General features: G+C 41.5%; 1 protein-coding gene across 1 annotated transcript in view; it reads right to left on the minus strand.

Annotated features, from left to right (window-relative positions):
- LTK (leukocyte receptor tyrosine kinase) overlaps positions 1-21,754 on the minus strand; it is a 273,250-nt gene that overhangs the window by 25,412 nt on the left and 226,084 nt on the right. Inside the window, exons 12-19 of the mRNA XM_073586357.1 lie at positions 14,975-15,149; positions 10,960-11,110; positions 9,963-10,094; positions 7,522-7,678; positions 3,680-3,862; positions 3,123-3,221; positions 2,589-2,738; positions 1,571-1,681 (exon numbers count right to left, since the gene is read on the minus strand). Of these exons, the coding sequence (XP_073442458.1) occupies positions 1,571-1,681; positions 2,589-2,738; positions 3,123-3,221; positions 3,680-3,862; positions 7,522-7,678; positions 9,963-10,094; positions 10,960-11,110; positions 14,975-15,149 (1,158 nt within the window). The remainder of the gene's footprint in view (positions 1-1,570; positions 1,682-2,588; positions 2,739-3,122; positions 3,222-3,679; positions 3,863-7,521; positions 7,679-9,962; positions 10,095-10,959; positions 11,111-14,974; positions 15,150-21,754) is intronic.

Below are 21,754 nucleotides of genomic sequence, written 5' to 3' on the forward strand. Positions count from 1 at the left end.
TAGGGAAAGGGGGAGGGGCTATAGGCAGACACAGACCTTCTGCTGCAAGTTCTCCTGAAACAACAGTTACATTTCTCCATAGAACCATATAAGCACCAACTGTCATGTCCTTTTTCAGTAATCTGTCTTTATTGCATTTAGAATTTTGTTTGCTTTGAAGTGTTTACCGTACAGGTTAAATAATTTTATATTTTGAAAGACTGGCTGTGGTAATAGTAAATATGTTTATTTTTAATATCTTTATTTTTAATGGGGGAAAAGAGGGCTGATTCGACTTTTTTTTACCTTTTCAGTCCTGTTAAGGCCGGTTTCACATTAGCGCATTTTCAGCGCGCGCACGGCCGGGGGTAGCTCCGCCCCCGATCCGGCTCTCTGCCCGGCGTGCCCGCCCCTTCCTTGTAGCGCCGCCTCCTAGCGGACAGCGGCGCCTGCGATCGGCGCACCCTATCTTTAGCATAGGGTGCGCCGATCGTGCGCAGGCCGTGCGCTAGTTGCGCTTTGACCTGCGCTGCGCACTTTTGACGGTGCGCCGTGCGCGCCAAAATCAAACTTTTCGGATTTTGGCGCGCACGGCGCACCGTCAAAAGTGCGCATCGCAGGTCAAAGCGCAACTAGCGCACGGCCTGCGCACGATCGGCGCACCCTATGCTAAAGATAGGGTGCGCCGATCGCAGGCGCCGCTGTCCGCTAGGAGGCGGCGCTACAAGGAAGGGGCGGGCACGCCGGGCAGAGAGCCGGCTCGGGGGCGGAGCTACCCCCGGCCGTGCGCGCGCTGAAAATGCGCTAATGTGAAACCGGCCTAAGTGACTTGAAACTGCGATCATCTGATCTCTTATTCTATATACTGTAATAACTCCGTATTTTAATATATAGCTAAAATCACCATCTACTGAGAAGCCAAGGCTTTGTCTGGGCCTCTCTGGAGTAAAATCATGACCCCCAGCAGCCACCCAGGTGCTTTTTATCTGCACAAAAAAATAACTTCTCTGAGAATGGGGGCAGGAACAGCAAGGCCCTGGGATTATCTGCCCTTGATGACATTGTCAGAGACTGACCGGCTAAATACCTGCGACTGGATATAGCTCCGGTCTCTGCTGTTAATGGCAGATGCCTGCTCTGTAACACAACTGGCAACTGCCGGTTACAATTCAGGCTCAGCTTGTGAGCCTGCTTCATACACCTACATCCAGTGTCTGACATACATGTAAGTCCACGTCAGGAAGGGTTTAAACAGCTCTCTTATACCCAATGAGGCTGCCGTACTTGCTTTGAAAATCTAAATGATTGCATCATCCTTTTTGAAAGTTTTCTTGGAATTAGCATTAAAATTTTGATTTTAAGCAGAAAACTTTGCAGAGGGATTATACAGCCATTCGGTCATGGATTTTTAAAGTAAGCAGACCAGCCTCAACAGGTCTAAGAGATCTATTTAATAAAGTATGCAGTTTGAATGGTCAAATCTGATTACAGTTCCATTTTATCTTGTTTTTAGGAAGCCAAATTTCTTAAAAATGTATAGCTAATTATTAATCCCAGAAATCAAACTGTTCATATTTAACTAAAGACGTACCAAATGATAGGCTTCCACAGGCAAAGATCACCCCGAGAATCACTGTGGCAATCAGAACGGCCAGAATGAGTGGCAGCGAGAGCTGTTGCTCTGGAATGGGTCCTTTGGGTTCTAAAAAAGAAAAAATAATTACCTTTTATCTTTATTCTAGTATGTATTTTATAACTTTGTATACAGTCTTTTATAACATGTATATAGTATGGTTTTAATACATTTTTAGATAAACTACAAAACTTTGGGCATTCATGGAAGGAACCTTTAAACACCCTAAACCATATGTTCTCAGTGATTCCACTATGCACAGCCAAGCCCTCCTTTGCTCTCTATGAGAAAGCAGCTGCTGGACTCTGCTGACAACGGCTTAGCCCCACAGAGAACAAAAGGTTCAGGTGCTGAAATTCATCTGGCTGGATCCTTCTCTTTCCTGACATTGTCTGTAAGAGAAGATTCAGGAGGCCTCCATACACTTTAGAGAGCAGTTGGCCATCGATCATTTGGTTGACAGTTTCCCACCACGGCACGGCCGAGTGCTCTTGTGCTCTGTATAAAAAAAGCAGCTGATGGACTCCTCTTACAGTGGCTTATCTCCAAGGAGAACAAAAGGTTCAGCCACTGAAATTTAACCGACCTGATCCTTTTCTCTCCTGTCATCATCTGTAAGAGGAGAATCAGGGGTCCCCATACACATTAGAAAGCAGTTGGCCATCGATCATTCGGCTGACAGTTTCCCACAACGCAGGGGAGCACTCTTGTGCTCTCTATTAGAAAGCAGCTGATGGACTCCTGGTAGTGGCTGATCTCCAAGGTGAAGAAAAGGTTCAGCCTTTGAAATTCAACAAATCAGATCCTTCTCTCCCACAACATCATCTGGCAGAGGAGAGGCCCCATTCACATTAGACTGTCAGCCGGTATCAGTGCGTTTGGATGACTTTTCCTCTTATGTGTACTGGTGCCTTTAGACTTAAAAGGTAATTTTCTTGAAAATAAGATATTATGGTTCTAGATATACATCTTGTACCTATACAGGTGACATTATCACTTCCCAGCGTGGTGCCTTGCTCACAGAGACAAATAACTCTCCGCTTGGTGTCTTTCTTGCAGTTTCCAGATTTACAATGACTGCAGTTCAAGTACAGCTCGATATTCACTTCCCCGCTATTCTCCATTGCTGTATGAATGAAAAGAGAAGCGTTTATTAGACATGTATTTTTCTACTTCTCAAGAAGTGAAACACTATGGGCACTCCCATTCCTACATACTTGTCCCACTGTAGGGTGTCTGGCAGCATGACCGTCCCCATTCCGTAATGCCGGTCATGTCTTCTAGATACAGCACCCCGGTAGCAGGGAGCTCTATTAATTATTGACGTTATTTCCCCCCAGAGATGGAATTATAAGTTATAGCTGCCTGTAAATGCTGACATCCTCATTATGGCATCTATTCCCCTGTCGCTCACAAATATCTAAGAAAATCCAAAACACATCACAGGGCCAGACTGTCAAAGTCACGGGTTTTGTTGAATTATTACTGATTTCTGTTTGTATGATCTTACCGGCTAAGGGCTGCAGAAACATCTCTCCAGATGGATTTCTAAAAGAAACGCCATCTTGGCCGTCGGCAGTAATATCATCCAGCTGGGAAGTGTTTCCTCCTGGAAATACAAAGAACTATAGTTCAACAATGCACAATACGTTCCATGTATCTTGGGTTGTTCCTCAAATAGTTATTTTTCCTCAATCTTTAGGATAGAGCAAAACTTGCTAATTTATGGGGGTTTGTCTGCTGGGATCTGCAGATCTCCATCTTCATAGAATCCTAGATTGTTATAGTTGAAAGGGACACCCAGAGTGTCCAACCCCCTGCTCAATGCAGGACCCACTAAACCATCTCAGACAGATGTCTGTGTAGCCTCTGAAGACTTCCATTGAAGGAGAACTCACCATCTTAAATGAAACAGAGGTGTGCAGGCTCAGACTCCACTCCATTTATTGTCTATGGGACTGTGATGAGCTATTTCCAACAGTCTCATAGACAATGAATGGGAATTGGGAATAACCATCTAAGGAACAATATATTAATATCAGGACACACTTCATACTATGTTATTACCTTGGTACCCTCCTCCTCCTCCTCCAGAGCTGCATGGTCCTCCTCCACCACCGAAACCTCCAAAAGTGTCCCACTGAAGGCTGGCTCGTGCCTGATAGCATGACTGCCCCCCTTCTGACCCTTCAAGAAGAGATTTCCCGGCCCACGGGAGATGTGTAATGTCATTCCAGCCGCCTCCACCACCTGCAATACGGGGAAATGATGAAACATTTGTATAAATCATCAACAATGCAAGATGACGTATCTCGGTCTGAAAATGCAATATGACAGATGCATCTGTGTGCAGAATGAAAATATAAAAATATTATGTAATAAAACATGTTAGGGTAGAGGCTGGTGGAACCCAACGGACTAAGATCTAACTTCAGCATTAAAAGCTATGTAACTAGTAAAAGGTCCTTTTACCTGACACCTAATTAGACCATTTTGGAAATTATGAGGTCATCAAATTTTAGTGACTCACTCTCCATATGCGATGGATGTTCATCAACCAGGGATGTTCTATGAACATTTAACACTCCCATATTTTCTTCATTGGTTTCTGGACTTAAATGACGTCCTATCCCCACACCACATGCACTGGTCCACTCTCCACTCCACGGCACATGCGCTGGTCCTCATGGCACATGCGCTGGTCCACTCCCTACACCATGTCGCATACGCTGGTCCATTCCACACACCATGGTGCATGCACTGGTCCACTCCCCACACTACGGCGCATGCAACTGGTCCATGCCTCACATCACGGCGCATGCGCTGGTCTACTCCCCACACCAGAGCGCATGTGCTGGTCCACTCTCTACACCACTGTGTATGCGCTCGATTTGGATATGACATTGTATGATGCCAGAGATCCCTACATATGTCAATCAAGAATAAAGAGGAGAATTTACACACCAGAGGCCAGGACATTTCCATTTTTTTTATTATTTAAATGCATGTATTAATGGCAAAAAATGTTATTTGTTTTTAGAATTAGGCTTCATTAAAATTGTGCACAGTTTGCTTTCTATATCCGCTGTGTTGCACTGTCTATTGCTGGCTGCTGAATGGGTTAACTGAGTATCTGTCAGTGAGCTCATTCTGACAATCAAAAGGGAGAGTTTGTAACTCTTTTATCTATCTATAGCTGATTTATGACCACAGCACAGACCACATCAAAGCTGAGTGCCCAGGGAAACAAAAAGTCTGTTAAAGCCAAATGGTGCAAATGTTTTAATGGAACCAAATAGCAAAAATTTAATTTTAGCCAAAAATACATGCATTTAAGTAAACAAAAAAAAGGCCCCAAAGGTAGACAACTTCTCATTAGCCTATGGCATATGAGTCCTTAAAATCTGATTTTCTCGGTTATATTACCAGTATGATTAGCACATGGAGATGTATAGTTTGCGGGGGTCAAACTGGCAGCCAGCAGCCCTTTAACAATATCTTTTGTGTAACATCCTCTTTCCATGCAGTGGAACAGAAACGTGCTGTAACCCAGATGTACGTATATTAAATTAAACGCACTCTGTATAACATCTGCAGAAAATTTATGCTTTATATTAAGCGCTTGTCACTTCCAATATTTATGAGCTGAATGTCTACAACTACTAAAAAATAATACAAATGTGTGAACACAAAAAATGAATCTCAATGGAAGAATGGCTTTTCATCATTGGGTAGATAATGTGAATCTTCACCTTTTTTTTTGTAAACTGTAAATTTTTATTAAATTTTTCAGAACAATTGTAAATAAGAATTCAAAAATTCAAACAATTACATTCAGAAACATTTTCCAAAGGACAATTTGTAGAAATTTAAAGATCGATACAGTAAATACTACAATTCAGCTAGGCATTCTAATTAAGTTTTCTAATAAAGTTATATTTAGCACGGTAAACTAGCACCAATCATCAATCTACCAAATAATATTTAATAATTTAACTACATATAAGAAGACAACACGGACACAAGATAGGATGGGGGGGGGGAAGCACAGGTCCGATAGTAGTAAGAAGAGATAAGAAACTTAGGCGCCATTCTGAGGCCAATAACAGTCCCAAGGAACCCAAACAATGTCAAATCTGTCCACTCTCGCTCCCATCAAGGTTGTCATATATTCCATCCTACGAATGTCAGCAATTCTGTTCAATAAATGTTGATGAGAGGGTGGAGAGGTCTGTGTTCTGTCTCCGACATTTAATTCATAATCCCTGATTATCTGCTTGTTAATGTTTACAGTGTTTTCTGGCTCAGTCTAGTGACCAGAGTCATAACCGCAGTGTTATTGTGTGTTTTACTTTCACTTTGCTATTTCCCTCCATTTGCAGTGCATTCTGGTAAGGTTGCAATGCATCCTGGTAGCCTGCTGCAAAGGATTATGGTTAGTTCAGCCTTCTGCCTGCATTCAGGAAGCATCTCATTTCTCTTCTCCCCTTGTGACAGCATCGCTGGTATGTATTTATGTTTCTTGTTTCCAATTCCTGTCTCATACTAGCCTGCTTAGTTAGTTCTCCCCTGGTTAGCTATTAGTGCAGATGATGTAATATGTATATATGAATCCCTGATGAACCCAGTATTGACTGTATGTATATATGCTTGTATTGTAGTTTCACCGCGCCAATATATCATCACGTTCAATAAAGCACAGATTCAACCTACAGTCTCCTTATTGGACCCCGGTATAGCGGTTTAGCTGCCTGTATAAGCTACATGAATTCTGCTTCATCTAGTGAGGACAGAACAGTCTGCTTCCAGTGAATCTTCACTTTTTAACATTGAGATGATTTTAGATCCAAAACTATGTATTGATCAATATTCTAATATGTACTTTTGGTGGAAAGAGTTCAGTTTTTTTCTGATACAGCACTTAAAATCCTCTACATGGACAAAATTGAGAGATAATTTGCTGGCTGCCAGCAGTCACCACTAGGGGAAGCTCAGGAGCTTCCTGTATACTGTGTTATTGTTGAGTTCAATGTATAAGCTGTATGCAGTGAGATCCTAGGCTCCCTCTAGTGGTGACTGCACACAAATAAAATGTTATCATATTGCTCAAGGTCTATACAGGTTATCCCCACTAAGTATGCAGAGCTCTGACTGCTGTAAAAATATATCAACCTAAGTAGAAGCTGTCATCAGAAAATGCCGTAATGTTTCAGTCAGATTTTGTGTTACATGTATTTAAAAAAAAAAAAAAAAAAAAAAACAGCAAAATTTGTAATCTTGCAATTTTCGCACTGGCCACTGAAGTTTTTTACGCTCATATTTTCTGTTCTTTTAGGAAGAGTTTTCAGTGGACTCCTTATCAGCAGAGGCAGGAATACAATAACTGTTAATACCTATACACAGCTGATAACAGAGGATCCATCAATCACAAAAGGCGATGTCACAGTTCACTTTGCTCCCACTTCCTTCACAATGACCTTTGAATACGCTCATTAGATGCTTCCCTACGATAGATAGTGTCAGGATCTGACCATTGTGGCTAATGTACATATATTGTTTCCTGAAACAACAGGAAGTTAGAGTCTTAAAAAGTCCCAGTGGCCAGTGTGAAAATTGCAAGAATTTCACTTATTATTTTTTAATAAAGAGTCTGATGCAGAAAAAAAATATTGTCAAAAATAAGAAAAAAATGCAAATAACACAAAAATCTGATTTAAAAAATGGGTAATTTTTTCCGATCATGGCTTCTCTTTAATCAGTACAGAATTATAGATTTCAGTTCAAAGAATAAAATGATTACGGTAAGTAATGAAGCCCAAATGAGATGTCAAATGCGAATTTGTGGTCTTTTACTAATATAATAAAGCTACTAGCACACTGTTTTGTAATTGATCACGGTTTTCCAGTACCTGCTGCTTCACTTTTTCCATTCAGCCCAAGGACTGTCATGTCTGTTTCAAATGTCTCTAGTTGTTCAAAGTCTGATGAATCCTCTGGATCTTCTAAGTAAGCTTTACCCCCTCCGCCTGCACCGATCAGTAATGGTATAAACACCCCATTTACTTCCTGTAATGGAAAAAAAACAACATAAATGGAGGAAATTCAATAAAATGTCTTAGCAAGCAAACTCCTCATATGGCCACCATGCACAAACTCAACAGACTTCCATTAAAAGTGTTTGGCTTTACAATAGCTGTGTAGCTACACATTAAAGGGGTTCTCCAGTAAAAATAAGTTACTAGTAATGATGAGCGAACGTGCTGGGATAAGGTGTTATCTGAGCATGCTTGGTGCTAACCGAGTGTCTTTGGCATGCTCATATACCATGTTTGAGTCCCCGCGGCTGCATGTCTCATGGCTCTTCGACAGTGGCAACACATGCAATGATTTCCTGTTTGTTAGTCAATCACTGCATGGGTTGTGGCTGCCGAACAGCCACGAGACATGGAGCCGCAGGGACTTACACATTGTATCTGAGCACGCCGAAGACGCTCGGTTCGCACCCAAGCATACTCAGATAACACACCTTATCTCAGCACGCTCGCTCATCACTAGTGGTGATAACTTACTGATCAGTACGTGTCTGACCTTTGCACTGACAAAGCAAAAATAGAAGCTTTTAACCCTGTTAGAATGAAGTGGCAGTGCACATGTCTGACCTCTGCTCCACTCCATTCATTCCCTGTAGGGCTGCTGAGTGCCTCACTCAATTTTTTACGACAGCCACATAGAGAATAAATAGAGAAGATGTATGGCATGTGACATGCTCCATTCTAGCGGGGATTAAAGGTCCCCATTTTGCCAATCGGTGCGAGTCCCGGTGGTAGGACCCCCACCGATCAATAAGTCATGACTGGACAACCCCTTTAAAACTTGTGTGTATATTTGTGAGGCAGTGACCCCTGTTACAGCTATGGGGTGCTGTGTGATCTCCCCAGGACATGCACGGAGGGGTATTGACGCTATGGGAATGCATTTCGGTCACAGGTGTAGCTGGGATTGCAATGGTGAAGCAGTGACCGATGTCACAGGTAGGAGTCGCTGTGTAGTCTCCTCAGGATATGCACGGAGGTGTATGAAGGCCATAGGTGTCCATGGCAGTCACTGGCATAATGGTAGCTGCAATGCAGATTGAAAGATAAATGAAATGCTAGCCTTGGACATGTTAGTGTCCAAGGCGGATGTAAGGAAAACTTGCTCTGGATGTTGTGTGTGAAGCAGACTTCAGGAGAGTAGTTTGTGCAGTCCGTTTCACTCCAGGCCCAGGTTTTCCATGTGGCTTGAGGCCACAGGTGTGTTTGTTAAAAGCCCTGCAGTAGAGGGTGTGGGTGTGTCAGTGTCAGGGCAAGAGTGAGGCCTGGCAACCCATAGCTTACGTTCTGCTGTCCATGGTGACTGATATTGGAGGTGGATGTCTTGTGCCAGGAGGTAGACAGTTCCTGTGCCTGAAGAAAGACTGGCATGTGTAATGGATGCAAACAGATGGATATGGTGCCAGGCTGCGATGCGGCGGATATCAAGTACTGTGTACGGCTGTGTGCGTGAGTAAAGAGACTAAAAGAGGCTGTAAGTGAGACACATTGGCATGTCGTGCAGTCGCCTGTGGAAACTGTCCCCGGCATGTTTAGGGACAGTGATACAAAACCGTGTTTTATGTAGTGCTATGAAATGGTGTGAATTGAACACTGATAATATGCACTGACTTTATATGTGATTGTGTGGATTGGAACCTTTCTGTATGAAGATAACACCTTAAAGAGACTGTTATGTTTTAACTTTGTGGGTCACTGCCTCATCACTGCGTATGGTGCTACCGCTGCACTACTATATATACATATATATATATATATATATATATATATATTGTAGGGATTGTACTCGCTTAGGTGCAACAGCTGGCAATCAGGAGGCACGTTCCTTTGAAAGTTCATGGGGTTTATTGCATCACAAACCCACAAAACAAAAGAGAACAAAAGAAATAGCCTTTAGCTCAGACAAAACACAGAGCAAATGTCCAGTCCTTTAGGCTCAGTCCTGGAGCCAGAACACACAGGAGGCTTCCCCCTCCCCACATACAGCCCTGTGTTTCAGTAGTAGTCTACATTATAAAGGTATAGCCACACCCACGAACCCACCAGCTGCCTAGTCACGTGACTGTGACATCACTACAGGTCCTTGAACACATATATAAGTATAGTAACATCCTTTAGTGCTTATGTGCACTAAAGAAAACACTCGTCATACATCATAGAGACAAGCCATCTCTGAGACACATACCTCCCATCGACTATACAACCCTTAGCCACGTCACAATATATATATATATATATATACAAATTTGATATAGTACCTTAAATATATAAGTAGCACCCCCGCCACCGCCTCCTCCTCCAGCCCAGTCTGAAAGTGATTCTTTTTCTCTGTACTCATCCTCAATAATGGCCGACTCTCCTACACAGATTTCTTGGGTCTTGTTATTTTTCTAGGACATTGAAAGTGATTAATATTACTTTACCTGCCACTTAAATAGTACCACTATATAACGCAGCATTGTCTCTGCCCCACTCATGGCTCTCAATCCTTTCCTTTAGGCCGGAGTCACACTTGTGAGAAACTCGCACGAGTCTTGCGTCTCAATACCCGGCACTGCCGCCGGCACTCGGGACTGCAGTGTGCGGCTGTATGTCTTTCTATGTAGCTGAGCGCTCCGGTCCGAGTGCCGGCGGCAGTCCCAGGTATTGAGACACAAGACTCATGCGAGTTTCTCACAAGTGTGACCCTGGCCTTACACTGAAACGCACACAAAGGTCAATTACATTTGGGGAAAACCAAAATGCAAACCCCATAGAGATATTGTCCTAGATCAGATTGGAACTCAAGACCCTGCAAGATGACAATGCTAACTTCTGAGCCACCACGTTGCCAAAATAAATGGATCTCCAAAACATGAGTAATTGGATATTTTTAGGGAGATTTACAGAGTCAAAAATAGCAGGATTGAGGCACAATTTGCTCCAGAAACTTGGCACATGCCTTACTCCAGATTTATTATCGGCCTCCAAAACCCTAATTTCAGTAATTTGGATCATAAAATGCAAAGCAAATTTAATTTTTCATTTTTACCCCATTGTCATTTGCTGTTGACAAGAATTTTTGTTCGGTTAATGAATTGATGGATGGAGCTTTTTCATTTTACCATTCATCTCGACAAACAAAACTGATCTGGTGCCAGACAGGTCTTAATATTGAATGGCAGGTCTAATAATAGGTATGGAGAACCTCTGTTCTAGCGGTTCCTTCAGGCTGTCGGCATATTCCACCTATTACCCTCGTAAATGTATATTCACCCCTGGGCAAGCATCTTCTCCTTGCTGGCCAACCAGGATATAGAGCAGCTCGTCTTTCTGCAGGTGGAACACTCCGGACATGAAGATTCCATGAGAACGTTTGTTGTGGTTCTTGGCTCCTTTCCCTCCTGCTGCACCGTAAGCAGATATCCTAAAAAAAGAGTGCAACCATGTGAGATTGCAACTTCACTGAGCTGCAAAACATTTCCAATTAAGTGAAAACTGCATAATTTTCTTTTACTTAATGGAACCTGTCATCACTCCCCCTCCACCAAAACCGAATGCATGTCCATGTAGCTTATTGAAATACATCAATGCCTATCTTGATTTCTGCAGATCATTGCTCTACTGCAGAGAAATCAGCTTTTATAACAATATGCAAATGAGGCTAGAAGTGAATTGGGTCGTGATGATGCATTCCCATTGCCGCAGCCCACTGCTCCTTTGCCTGCCTAGTACCGCTCTCCTCTAAATGATGGACACTTAGGTAGCGCTGCTGTGTCAATGCTCTGCACCTGGAATCTTACGCATACTCCTTCCACTTTGTTATCACACCTACACACTAGTTACCCATCTTGGCAATGGCATTTTGGGAAACTCCTTGGAGGTGCGATAGCAAAGCGGAAGGAGCATGTGCAAGATTTTAGGAAAAGAGCACTGATGTGGCAGCACTACCTAAGTATCCATCATGTACAGGATGGCAGTGCAAGGTGTGGGCCAAGGCAGTGTAGATACATCATCACGCCCCAATGCACTTTCAGCCTCATTTGCAGATTGCTTCCAAAGTCCATTTCTCTGTGGTAGGGCAACTCTTGGGAAATTAATAGTATGTACCCATGCTACACAGACATGTATTGTGTTTTGGGGTTGGTATGTGATGAAAAGTTTCCTTTAATCCCTTCTCCCTGAAAACATTCTGGGCCTTAATGAGAACATCTGTAATGAGGCTCTGTCAATGGTCATCGGCAGCTCGAAATTAACTGCTGCGGAAAGGCTTAGTGCGCACTTCCCTAACCAGATCCCAGGGGTTTGCCCTGGCCTTCCCCTTTTAAACCCTGTAAAGGGATCTAGACTTAAACAGAAGCCCTGGGCTGGAGCCACGGTATAAGTTGGTGTTGCGTGGTGCTGGCTGGCAGGAGTGGTCAGGTAGCCGGGTCAGAATCAAGAAGGCAGAAAAAGTACAAAAAAGGTACAAAATCAGCAGATGCAAGAATAGTCAGTAAAACAAGCTGAGGTCAAAACAGGGAACAAAACACTACACACTGAACAGACATAGCCTTATGTTCCTTTTAGTTCTATCTGGCAGCTACCTGCTGTAAGCTGGAAGTTTAAGTAAGGTGTAGTACTTTCCAATTGGCAGGAGCAGCGAGTTGATAATTCCAGCTGGATAGCACACCATACTGTGAGACTGTCAGGTCCCAGCAACCCTACACTTAGTGGCTGGACAGAGCCTGCGCTGTCCAGACCCTCTGGTTCCAATGTATCTTCTTTCACCAGTGCCGCCCACAGAATAAATACATTGGCAACTAGCGACAGAAGCAGATGTCACAGGACAAAGTCCTAGTGTAGATGTGACAATATTCTTCTGACTTTTTGTATATATTGGTAAGGCTGGGGTCACACTGCGTTAAGGCAGTCCGTTTAACGGATTGCGTTACACCATGGCATAATGCGGTGTAACGCAATCCGTTAATGCTACCATTAACCCCCATTATCGGGGCGCATCGCCAATGCATGCCATAATCGCATGCCATAGCGTTGTGCCGTCATGTACCGCTGCATCATCTGCGCTAGCGGTTTAGCATTACGCGATCGCGATATGCTATAGAGTTAACGCAGCTCGTCAACGCTATGCGTTGAATGGGCTGCTTTAACGTAGTATGAACCTAGCCTAAGACACATATAACTTAAATTTTTAGGTTATTAAAATATTTTATTTGCCTTTCATGACAAATATGGCGTTTCCACATCACCATTTTGGCCATATACCGTAATTGTTTTTTGTTTTTTTTTTCTTATTGCATAAGAAAAACACAAATATTTTTGAAATAAAGAATCTTAAAATGTATTTCTCCAATATTGTGCAACTGTTGTTTTTATATATAATATACCGTTTTGGTTTTTTTTTTACTTCAAGGGCTCTATTAAAAATAACAGAATCGGCTTTACTTACCTCATACTACTCAAGCACTGCCTCTCTGCTGCTGCTCCTGATCTTTGTTGACATGGCTGCAACAGTGACAACACCGTGACAGCTTGTGACTGCTGCAGTCATTCACTGGTAGTCTTGTGATGTGACACTGCGTCACTGTTGAGCTCAGTGATTGCCTGCAGTGGTCACTTGCTGTAGTCATGAGGTCAACACTGTAGGCAAGTCAGCAAAGACTGGATGCAGAGGTGGAGAGGCAGCACTGACCCATCTCTAACAAATGCTTCTGCAGCACTAGAAGTTGACAATGTATATAGTAGAGAAATGTGGGTGGGTCATAGGTAAACTTCAGAAACCAACTGGATCTGGTCTATCCCATGAAGTGACGTGACTGCAGTCTTCTCTAGGTTCAATATTACACTTTAGTACTATTTATAGCTTCATAAAGTTTTTTTCATTTCTCATTGCCCTGAGAATCATGCTCCACATGATGAATGACTACCAGGACTGGAATATCTCATTTTTAACATTTTCATTTGTCATCAAGCATAAGCATGCATGACAAGTTAAGACATCAATCATAGATTGCAGGCGCCCTGCTGCCTTTTCATCAAAATAATATCAACGCAGTCTCTATTACATCATCTGAAGTTAATTCTGAAACTTGTTCATTTACACTATTTAGAGACTGATGAGCACTTCAAGCCTTGTAGCAGGGAGCCACTGATTATAATACTCTTTGCACCTAAAATTTGGATATTAATTCTCATAACATATACATATTAATATTATAATATACCAATGATATATGTACAGAACCTCATCCTCCTCTTTTTAATCTATGATTCTTATCCAAAATGAGAAAAGCAACACTTCAGTAAAAAATGATACTAAAGTTTTATGCCTATTACAGGATCCTCAGGGGTGGAGCAACTGGTGCATGATCCTCAGGGGTAAAGCAACTAGTGCATAATCTTCAGGGGTGGAGCATAATACAGATTTATAAACACCAAAGAGAGAGTCCTTGTGTCATGACCCACCCCTGAGGTCTTGAAATAGATAGAACAAGTTCTGTATGTTCTTACAGGAGTTTATTCACATGGGGAAGATTTTATTTTAGTAATTTCATCAAATAAAAATCAATTCTTTACATCTAAATTGCTGTAGAGATGTTTTATTTTATGGTTAAAAAAAAACCTTAAGAGCGCACTGCTCCCGCTTTCATCTACACTCAACTATCTTTTTATGTGTCTGCTCTGAGGCAATATATTTAGCAGAGATAGAATATGTGCAGGATCACTGACTTTTCCTTGAATTACCTAAAATATAGCAGATGTTCCAGCACCAGCTGTTTGTGATATGTAGTAATAGCATCCAGAGCCAGCCACCGTTTGGTTGTGACGGTTCATCTGTGCATGTCTGTAGATAAGGGGTGTACATTTTTTGCCCAGTATGTGTACGTATTAATGCAGGTCATGGTTACACCTTTATCTAATGGTAGGGCAACATGGCCCTGGATTAAGGAGGAACTTTCAACCACAAAGTCATTTCAAAGAGCATGAAACTAGGAATTTGTGCAATTTTGAAAATTTGTATCTGCATAAACACTGCAAAGAAGGCTCAGTTCAAGCTATAGAGCTCAGACCGTATCTCGCCTGTTTCGAATCACTGTAAGATCATCTGGTACGTGACACACAAGGCAAATATTTCACACCTGTTCTCCAATTCTTAGCTTGAGAGCATTTTCCACAGTATACAGAAGAATTAATAGAAACGCATTAAAAGAGGTAAAAGCAGCCATATGGTCAGCTTGTAGACAGGCAGACCTGTTCAGTCGTACATCATCGATGTAGGGTCTCTACTCACGTGTACACTTTGGTAAACGGCACTCTCCACATCTGGACCCCTTTAAGAGGACCGTCTTTTCCAACAACCACGGATATGTTGGTGTTGCGGTATGCATTGTTACATTGCGCTTGTGTTGGCCCAGTAGGTCCACTGGCGCCACATGTTGAAAATTTCCAATACAATTCTTCATCTTCTGTGCGAAGACAGGAAAAAGGAAAGTTACTTATATAAATGAATGTAAAAGTGTTAGTTTTATAAATATTTCTTATCATCTCGAGAGCTATGATCACATGAAATCTGAAGACCACCTTCCATCTTGCCAGTTCAGACTTTCTTATCAAAATGCTTAATGTGGTGCTGACTGCTTCTATCTGAATGGTGTATTTAAACTGATTCTTACTGATACCTGTGAGTGGTGACTTCCCCTTTAAAGAGGAACCACTTCTTGAAATAAATATACTGTATACCTATTTTTTACCAGAAGTTCTTCTGAACTTGACGTTGTTTTTCTTTTGTTCCATTCCTGAGATATGGTCTGGGAAGCCCTTTTCCTAATATTTAAGTCTAGTCTTGTTAGCCAAGTGGAAATGGCCCTCAACAGTTCTCTGTGGGCATCTTCCTGAGCACCACGACAAATTGGCTAAAACTATTTACATACAGGGAAGAGGAAGCCATATCTCAGGAACAGAGATGTGCAGGAACAAAAAGAATCCTTGTATACATTTTTTTAAGACAACTGATCGCAGATCTCAACAAGATTTCCATAGATTAGCAAAGCAGGTTTTTTAAATTTTTTCCTTTGGTTTATAAAGCTTTCCATAGAGGAGATTTGAGGACCATGCACACATAGCTAAAAAGACTATATTTACATACAGGGAAGATGAGGTCAAGTGTCAGGAATATAGAGACGCAGTAACCAATGAGAATTACGAGATCAGCAGAATTTACGCCAGGTTAAAAAAAACAACAAAACTTACATTTATAGCAAGTGACAGATCCTTTTTAAGTCTCCAGGCAATGTTAAGTTGTGATTACAGTAGTCTCCAGCAAAGTAAAGCGGTGGATACAGTAGTCTCTGGTGATGTAAAGGGGTGGTTACAGTAGTCTCCGGCAAAGTAAAGGTGTGGCTACAGTAGTATCTGACAAAGTAAAGGGGTTGTTACAGTATTCTCTGGCAATATAAAGAGTTGGTTACAGTAGTCTCCGGCAAAGTAAAGGGATGGTTACAGTAATCTGTCAATATAAAAGAGTGGTTACAGTAGCCTCCAGAAATGTAATGCGGTGGTTACAGTAGTCTCCGGTAAAGTAAAGGGGTGGTTACAGTAGTCTCCAGCAAAGTAAAGGGATGGTTACAGTAATCACTGGCAAAATAAAGGGGTGGTGGTTACAGTAATCTCTGGCTATGTAAAGGGGTGGTTACAGTAGTCTCTGGCAATGTAAAAGGGTTTTTACAGTAGTCTCCGGCACTGTAAAGCGGTGGATACAGTAATCTCTGGGCAATGTTAAGTGGTGACTATAGTAGTCTCCGGGCAATTTAAACTGGGAGTTACAGTAGTCTGAGCATTGTTGTGTGGTGGTTAAAATAGTCTCTGGGTAATGTTAACTGGTGGTTACAGTGGTCTCCGTCAATGTAAAGGGGTGGTTACAGTAATCTCTGGGCAAAGTTAAGTGGCGATTATAGTAGTCTCCGGGCAATGTTAAGCGGTGGTTACAGTAATCTCTGGCAATGTTAAGTGATGGTTACAGTAATCTCTGTGCATTGTTATGCGGTGGTTACAGTAGTCTATGGGCAATGAGAAGCGGTGGTTATAGTAGTATCTGTGTAATGTTAAGTGGTGGTTACAGTTGTCTCTGGACATTGTTAAGTAGTGGTTACAGTATTCTAGGGGCAATGGTAACCGGTGATTACAGTAGTGTCCTGGCAATGTTAAGCGGTGGTTACAGTAGGCTTTGGGCAATGTTAAGTAGTGGTTACAGTAATCTCCAGGCAATGTCAAGTGATGATTATAGTAGTGTAATATTGTGTTTTAAGAATTAGCCTCAATACCTGGTTACTGGAGATTACTGAGCATGACTTCTAGTGAGGACGGTCCCAGTGTCGTGGGGAACTTTGACACATTGTCAACTACATGTGGCACCTGAATTGTGCACAGATGAGTAGGTTGGATCAGAAGTGCCCTACGTTAAGAGTCCAGGTAGAAAAGGTGAGAGGTAGTCTGAAAAAAAAATAAAAAAAAGATAAAAAAATAAGAAAAAAAAAAGAGTCCAGGTAGGTGGCGTCTTTCTGAAGGGCAGAAAGAAAGAAGCCTGGAAGTGTTACTCATGAGATTTTGTTAGCAGCGGATTAATCAGCGTAACATCCAGAGTCAGCAACACAGAATGTAGATTTATTCATATCCAGGTTGAACAGCTTACAGCATGAAATGTGATCAGTCTGGTATCTGCTGTAGCTTGCAGCATGGGAGCATTACAACAACAAGAAGGGAAGAGGAGGAGGGGGCATCCTGTCTGTTTTTTTTTTTTTTGTCACTGACCTTTGTTAACAATCTCACAATATGCACAATATATAAAACAGTACAGTAGTAGTTGTTGCAATACATACAGATCAATATGCATTATTCCAACACCCCCACTCAACAACTACTTATCCTCTTAGTCCCAGTGTGGTCCTCAATTCTTGGAACCTGGCTCGTGGCAATGGCTTTGTCATAATGTCAGCTGCCATCTTATCAGTTTCACAATAGACGAACTGAATTATGCCACAATCTATCAAATCACGTAAATGATGATGTCTGACGTCAATGTGCTTGGTTCTAGCACTGATCTTTTCATCCCATGACTGCAGCTCTGATTCAGGTAGTGTCTTGACTATGTAGGATAGACGTTTAGCTGGTACGCCTCTGTTTGATCTTGAAGATCTCCTGATTTCAGATTCACCTGATTTTTCTGTTGTTCCTTCAGTGGTTGAAGAATCCAGCCAGACCTCTACATCCTCCTTGTTATTGTCTTGTAATTGTGACTTCAGCTGGACTACTGGTGTGATGTCACAAAACTTGGGGGACACAAAGTTCTCATCAATCACTACATCTCTACTTATTGTGACCTTGTTTGTTTCTGGGTGTAGAATCCTATAACCTTTCTGGGTTTCACTGTAGCCTATCAGGATCCCTTCCTTAGCGTGAGATTCCCACTTAGTTCGCCTTTCTTTGGGAACATGTACAAGCGCTTTACTTCCGAATATTCTTATATGATGTAGTTTTGGCTTTCTGCTGTTCCATTGCTCAAACGGAGTTTTCTCTGTAGCTTTACCTGGTAGTCTGTTCTGAAGATAGCAAGCTGTCATGACTGCTTCACCCCAATATGCTGTGGGCAGATTTGCATCAAACAACATACTTCTTCCACTTTCACAGAGTGTTCGGTTCCTTCTTTCCGCGACACGATTTTGCTCAGGATTGTACGGTACAGTGGTCTGAAATAGGATTCCATTTTCCTTTAAAATGCTCTGTGTCTCATTACTTGTGTATTCAGTCCCATTATCTGCACGTAGAATCTTTGGCATTCTCCCAAATGTATTATATACCTCAGCTAGATATACTTCAAGTTTCTCTGGAACTTCTTTCTTGCTGTGAAGCAGATGGACAACTGTATATCTTGAATGATCATCAATAAATGTGAGAAAATATCTCTTCTTCCCAGGAGTCTGAGTGCTCAATGGACCACAGACATCTGCATGTATTAAATCTAGTGTCTGTTCTGTTCTTGTAGTACTTCTCTTAGGAAAAGCTTTTCTAGACATTTTCCCTTTGATGCAGCTAGTACATTTCATTATCTGGTTACATAGATCAATTGTAATGTCCTCAGCTAGTTGCTTTTGAACTAACTTCCTTATTGCTTCTGGGTCTCTGTGTGCTAGGCGCCTATGCCATACATGAATGCAGTTATTGTGCCTTTCTTCGTGAGCAGTGTACACACACTCTTTGCATTTAAGCTGGTAAAGTTCATTTGTGATTTTTCCTTCTGCTAGTGTGTGGCCCTCTTTTGAGATGATGCAGCTATCATGCTTAAATGTAACTTAATTTCCTTGTTTTGTGAGTTTCTTCACAGATAGTAAATTACTCTCAAGACTAGGCACATAGAGCACATCTTTTACTGGGATCTTCTTGCTTTGTGTTGGTGAGATTTGACAATCAATATAACCATCTCCTATACCTTGTGAAGTCATGTACTGGCCATTAGCCAAAATCACTTTCTCTGACTTACTTTGGTTAAGCTTAGAAAAGAAGTCACTGTTATTAGTCATGTGACTAGTTGCTCCAGAGTCTATACACCATGCATGCTTTGATGTATTTACACTGACAGTAAATGCAGTTTCAGTATTCACAGAATCATTTTCTGCAGACACAGCACTTTTAACCCTTTGAAGACTGCTTTGCTTTTTCAGCTGATTCATTCTAGCTTTCCAGACTGCAGTCGGCTTTCAAATGTCCTGATTTCTTGCAAACAAAACATTCACGTGTTTCTTTTAGGTGCTTTCTGTTATCATTTAGATTTTGTGTCTGTAAAGCAGATTCTGCATCGCATGTCCTGCTGTTTACACCTTCCGCTTATATTCATCTATGAGCTTCCCTCTGACATACTCCAATGTAAGCTCATCATCTGGGCGCGCATCTAGTGCGGTTACAAGCGTGTCATAGTTTTCTGGAAGACCACTAAGCAGTAATGCGGCTACATGAAAGTCCTTCAAATCTTCCCCAATGCCTTTCAGGCGTTCTACAATCTCTAGAATGCTTGTTATGTAGTCCTGCATATCCTGGCCATTCTGTAGTTTAGACTGGTACAATTTTCTCATGAGATAAAGTTTATTGCTTAAATTTATCCTCTCATGCACCTTTTGCAGCTGCTCCCACATTTCTCTTGCAGTTTCACTTTTACACACATGTACAATCTGATCATCATCTATACTGAGTGATATGGTACTTTGTGCTTTCTGATCCATCTCTATCCACTCCTGTGATACTGGGTCAGGTTTAGGCTTCTGTGTGTATTTCCACGTACCTTCTCTTAGCAGCATTTTCACTTTGAATTTCCAGGATTGATAATTCTGGTTAGTGAGACTTGGTACTGTAAACTTCATGGAGTTGCTGCTGCTGGTGGCCATCTTTGCTGTCTTCCTTTCTTTTCTCTGTGCTTTGGGGATCTGGGACTCTAGGACTCTGGGCCCATAACCTGTTAGCAGCGGATTAATCAGCGTAACATCCAGAGTCAGCAACACAGAATGTAGATTTATTCATATCCAGGTTGAACAGCTTACAGCATGAAATGTGATCAGTCTGGTGTCTGCTGTGGCTTGCAGCATGGGAGCATTACAACAACAAGAAGGGAAGAGAAGGAGGGGGCATCCTGTCTGTTTTTTTTTTTTGTCACTGAACTTTGTTAACAATCTCACAATATGCACAATATATAAAACAGTATAGTAGTAGTTGTTGCAATACATACAGATCAATATGCATTATTCCAACAGATTTTAACTCCTGAATCAGAGAAAAACCACAAACAAACTGCAGTTAAAGGGGAAGCCAAGACCAACAGCTCACCTAGTATACTATTACAACTAAAGGCTGTTCAAGTTTTGTGCCCCTATGGATGTGTAACCATTAACAATGAAATGTAATGGTAATAAAAATTCCAAGTTTGGTGAAATGGTGAAAAAAAAACCCCCTGCAATGCCACCATTATTATTTGGGTTTAATATTTTTACGCTGTTCATTGTGCAGTGAAATTGACCTGGGAACATGATTGTGCAGATACCACATACAATCTCTATATGTATAGCCGCTGAGCCGTACTTTTCAGGAAGTATCAATCAATCGTCAATCACTCCAAGCAGCCACTTGGGGAAAGTCGTGACAATTGCGAGAGAGATCCAATACTGTATTTCAGTGTCTTTCCCTGCATTTAGCATCTACAGATGGATTCAAAGGCACGATGATGCCGGAGTGATTAATGGTCATTTAGTACTGGCTGGGAGTTCGTCTCACTTAGGTGTCAAGAACGTGTAAAACAGAAACAAAGTTTAGGCTGTGTTTTAATAGATATTTAAGGATCAATATCTGGAATGAATTACACCCACGGCTTTCATTTTAGATGGTCATTTGTCAAATTTTTCTTCCCTGGAACTTAGAGTTCACAGCGATCTGATTTCTAACAAGAATAATTCAGCATAAGCGGCATGATACAGTCCTATGATGTATCTGATGCTGAGAATACTCAATTTAAATACTTAAAGGGAATGTATTACATTTATTTTTGTAAAAAAAATTACTTTTTTCTCATACAACGATCTGTATTAAAAAAAAAACAACTTAATTTGTGATCTTCCAATTTTCACACTGGCCACTGGGTCATTCTTAGACTCATACTTTGTGTCAGGAAAAGTTTTCACCAGTCTCCTTATCATCAGAGGCAGGATTACAATGACTGGTAACACCTCTATACACAGCATATAACACAGGATCCACCAATCACAATAGGTGATGTCACAGCTGCTCCTCCCTGATGTTTGCACACGTTTATTAGACACTTCAATACAAAAGTCTGCTCATTGCTGCTAATGTAAATGTAAATTACCTGTAACAACAGGAAGTTACGGTCTAAAACTAAAAATAAGTGGCCAGTGTGAATATTGCAAGATTTCTAATTTTTATTTTAAAAAAAACAAACCTTTTAAAAAAATAAATTTAACACAAAAAATTTTTTTAAACAAGAAATCATTTTTGATGTCACATTTCCATTAAAGAG

The sequence above is a fragment of the Dendrobates tinctorius genome, unplaced genomic scaffold, assembly GCF_039654945.1.
Source record: "Dendrobates tinctorius isolate UK_male_01 unplaced genomic scaffold, ASM3965494v1 ptg000010l, whole genome shotgun sequence".
Taxonomy (NCBI): Eukaryota; Metazoa; Chordata; class Amphibia; order Anura; family Dendrobatidae; genus Dendrobates; species Dendrobates tinctorius.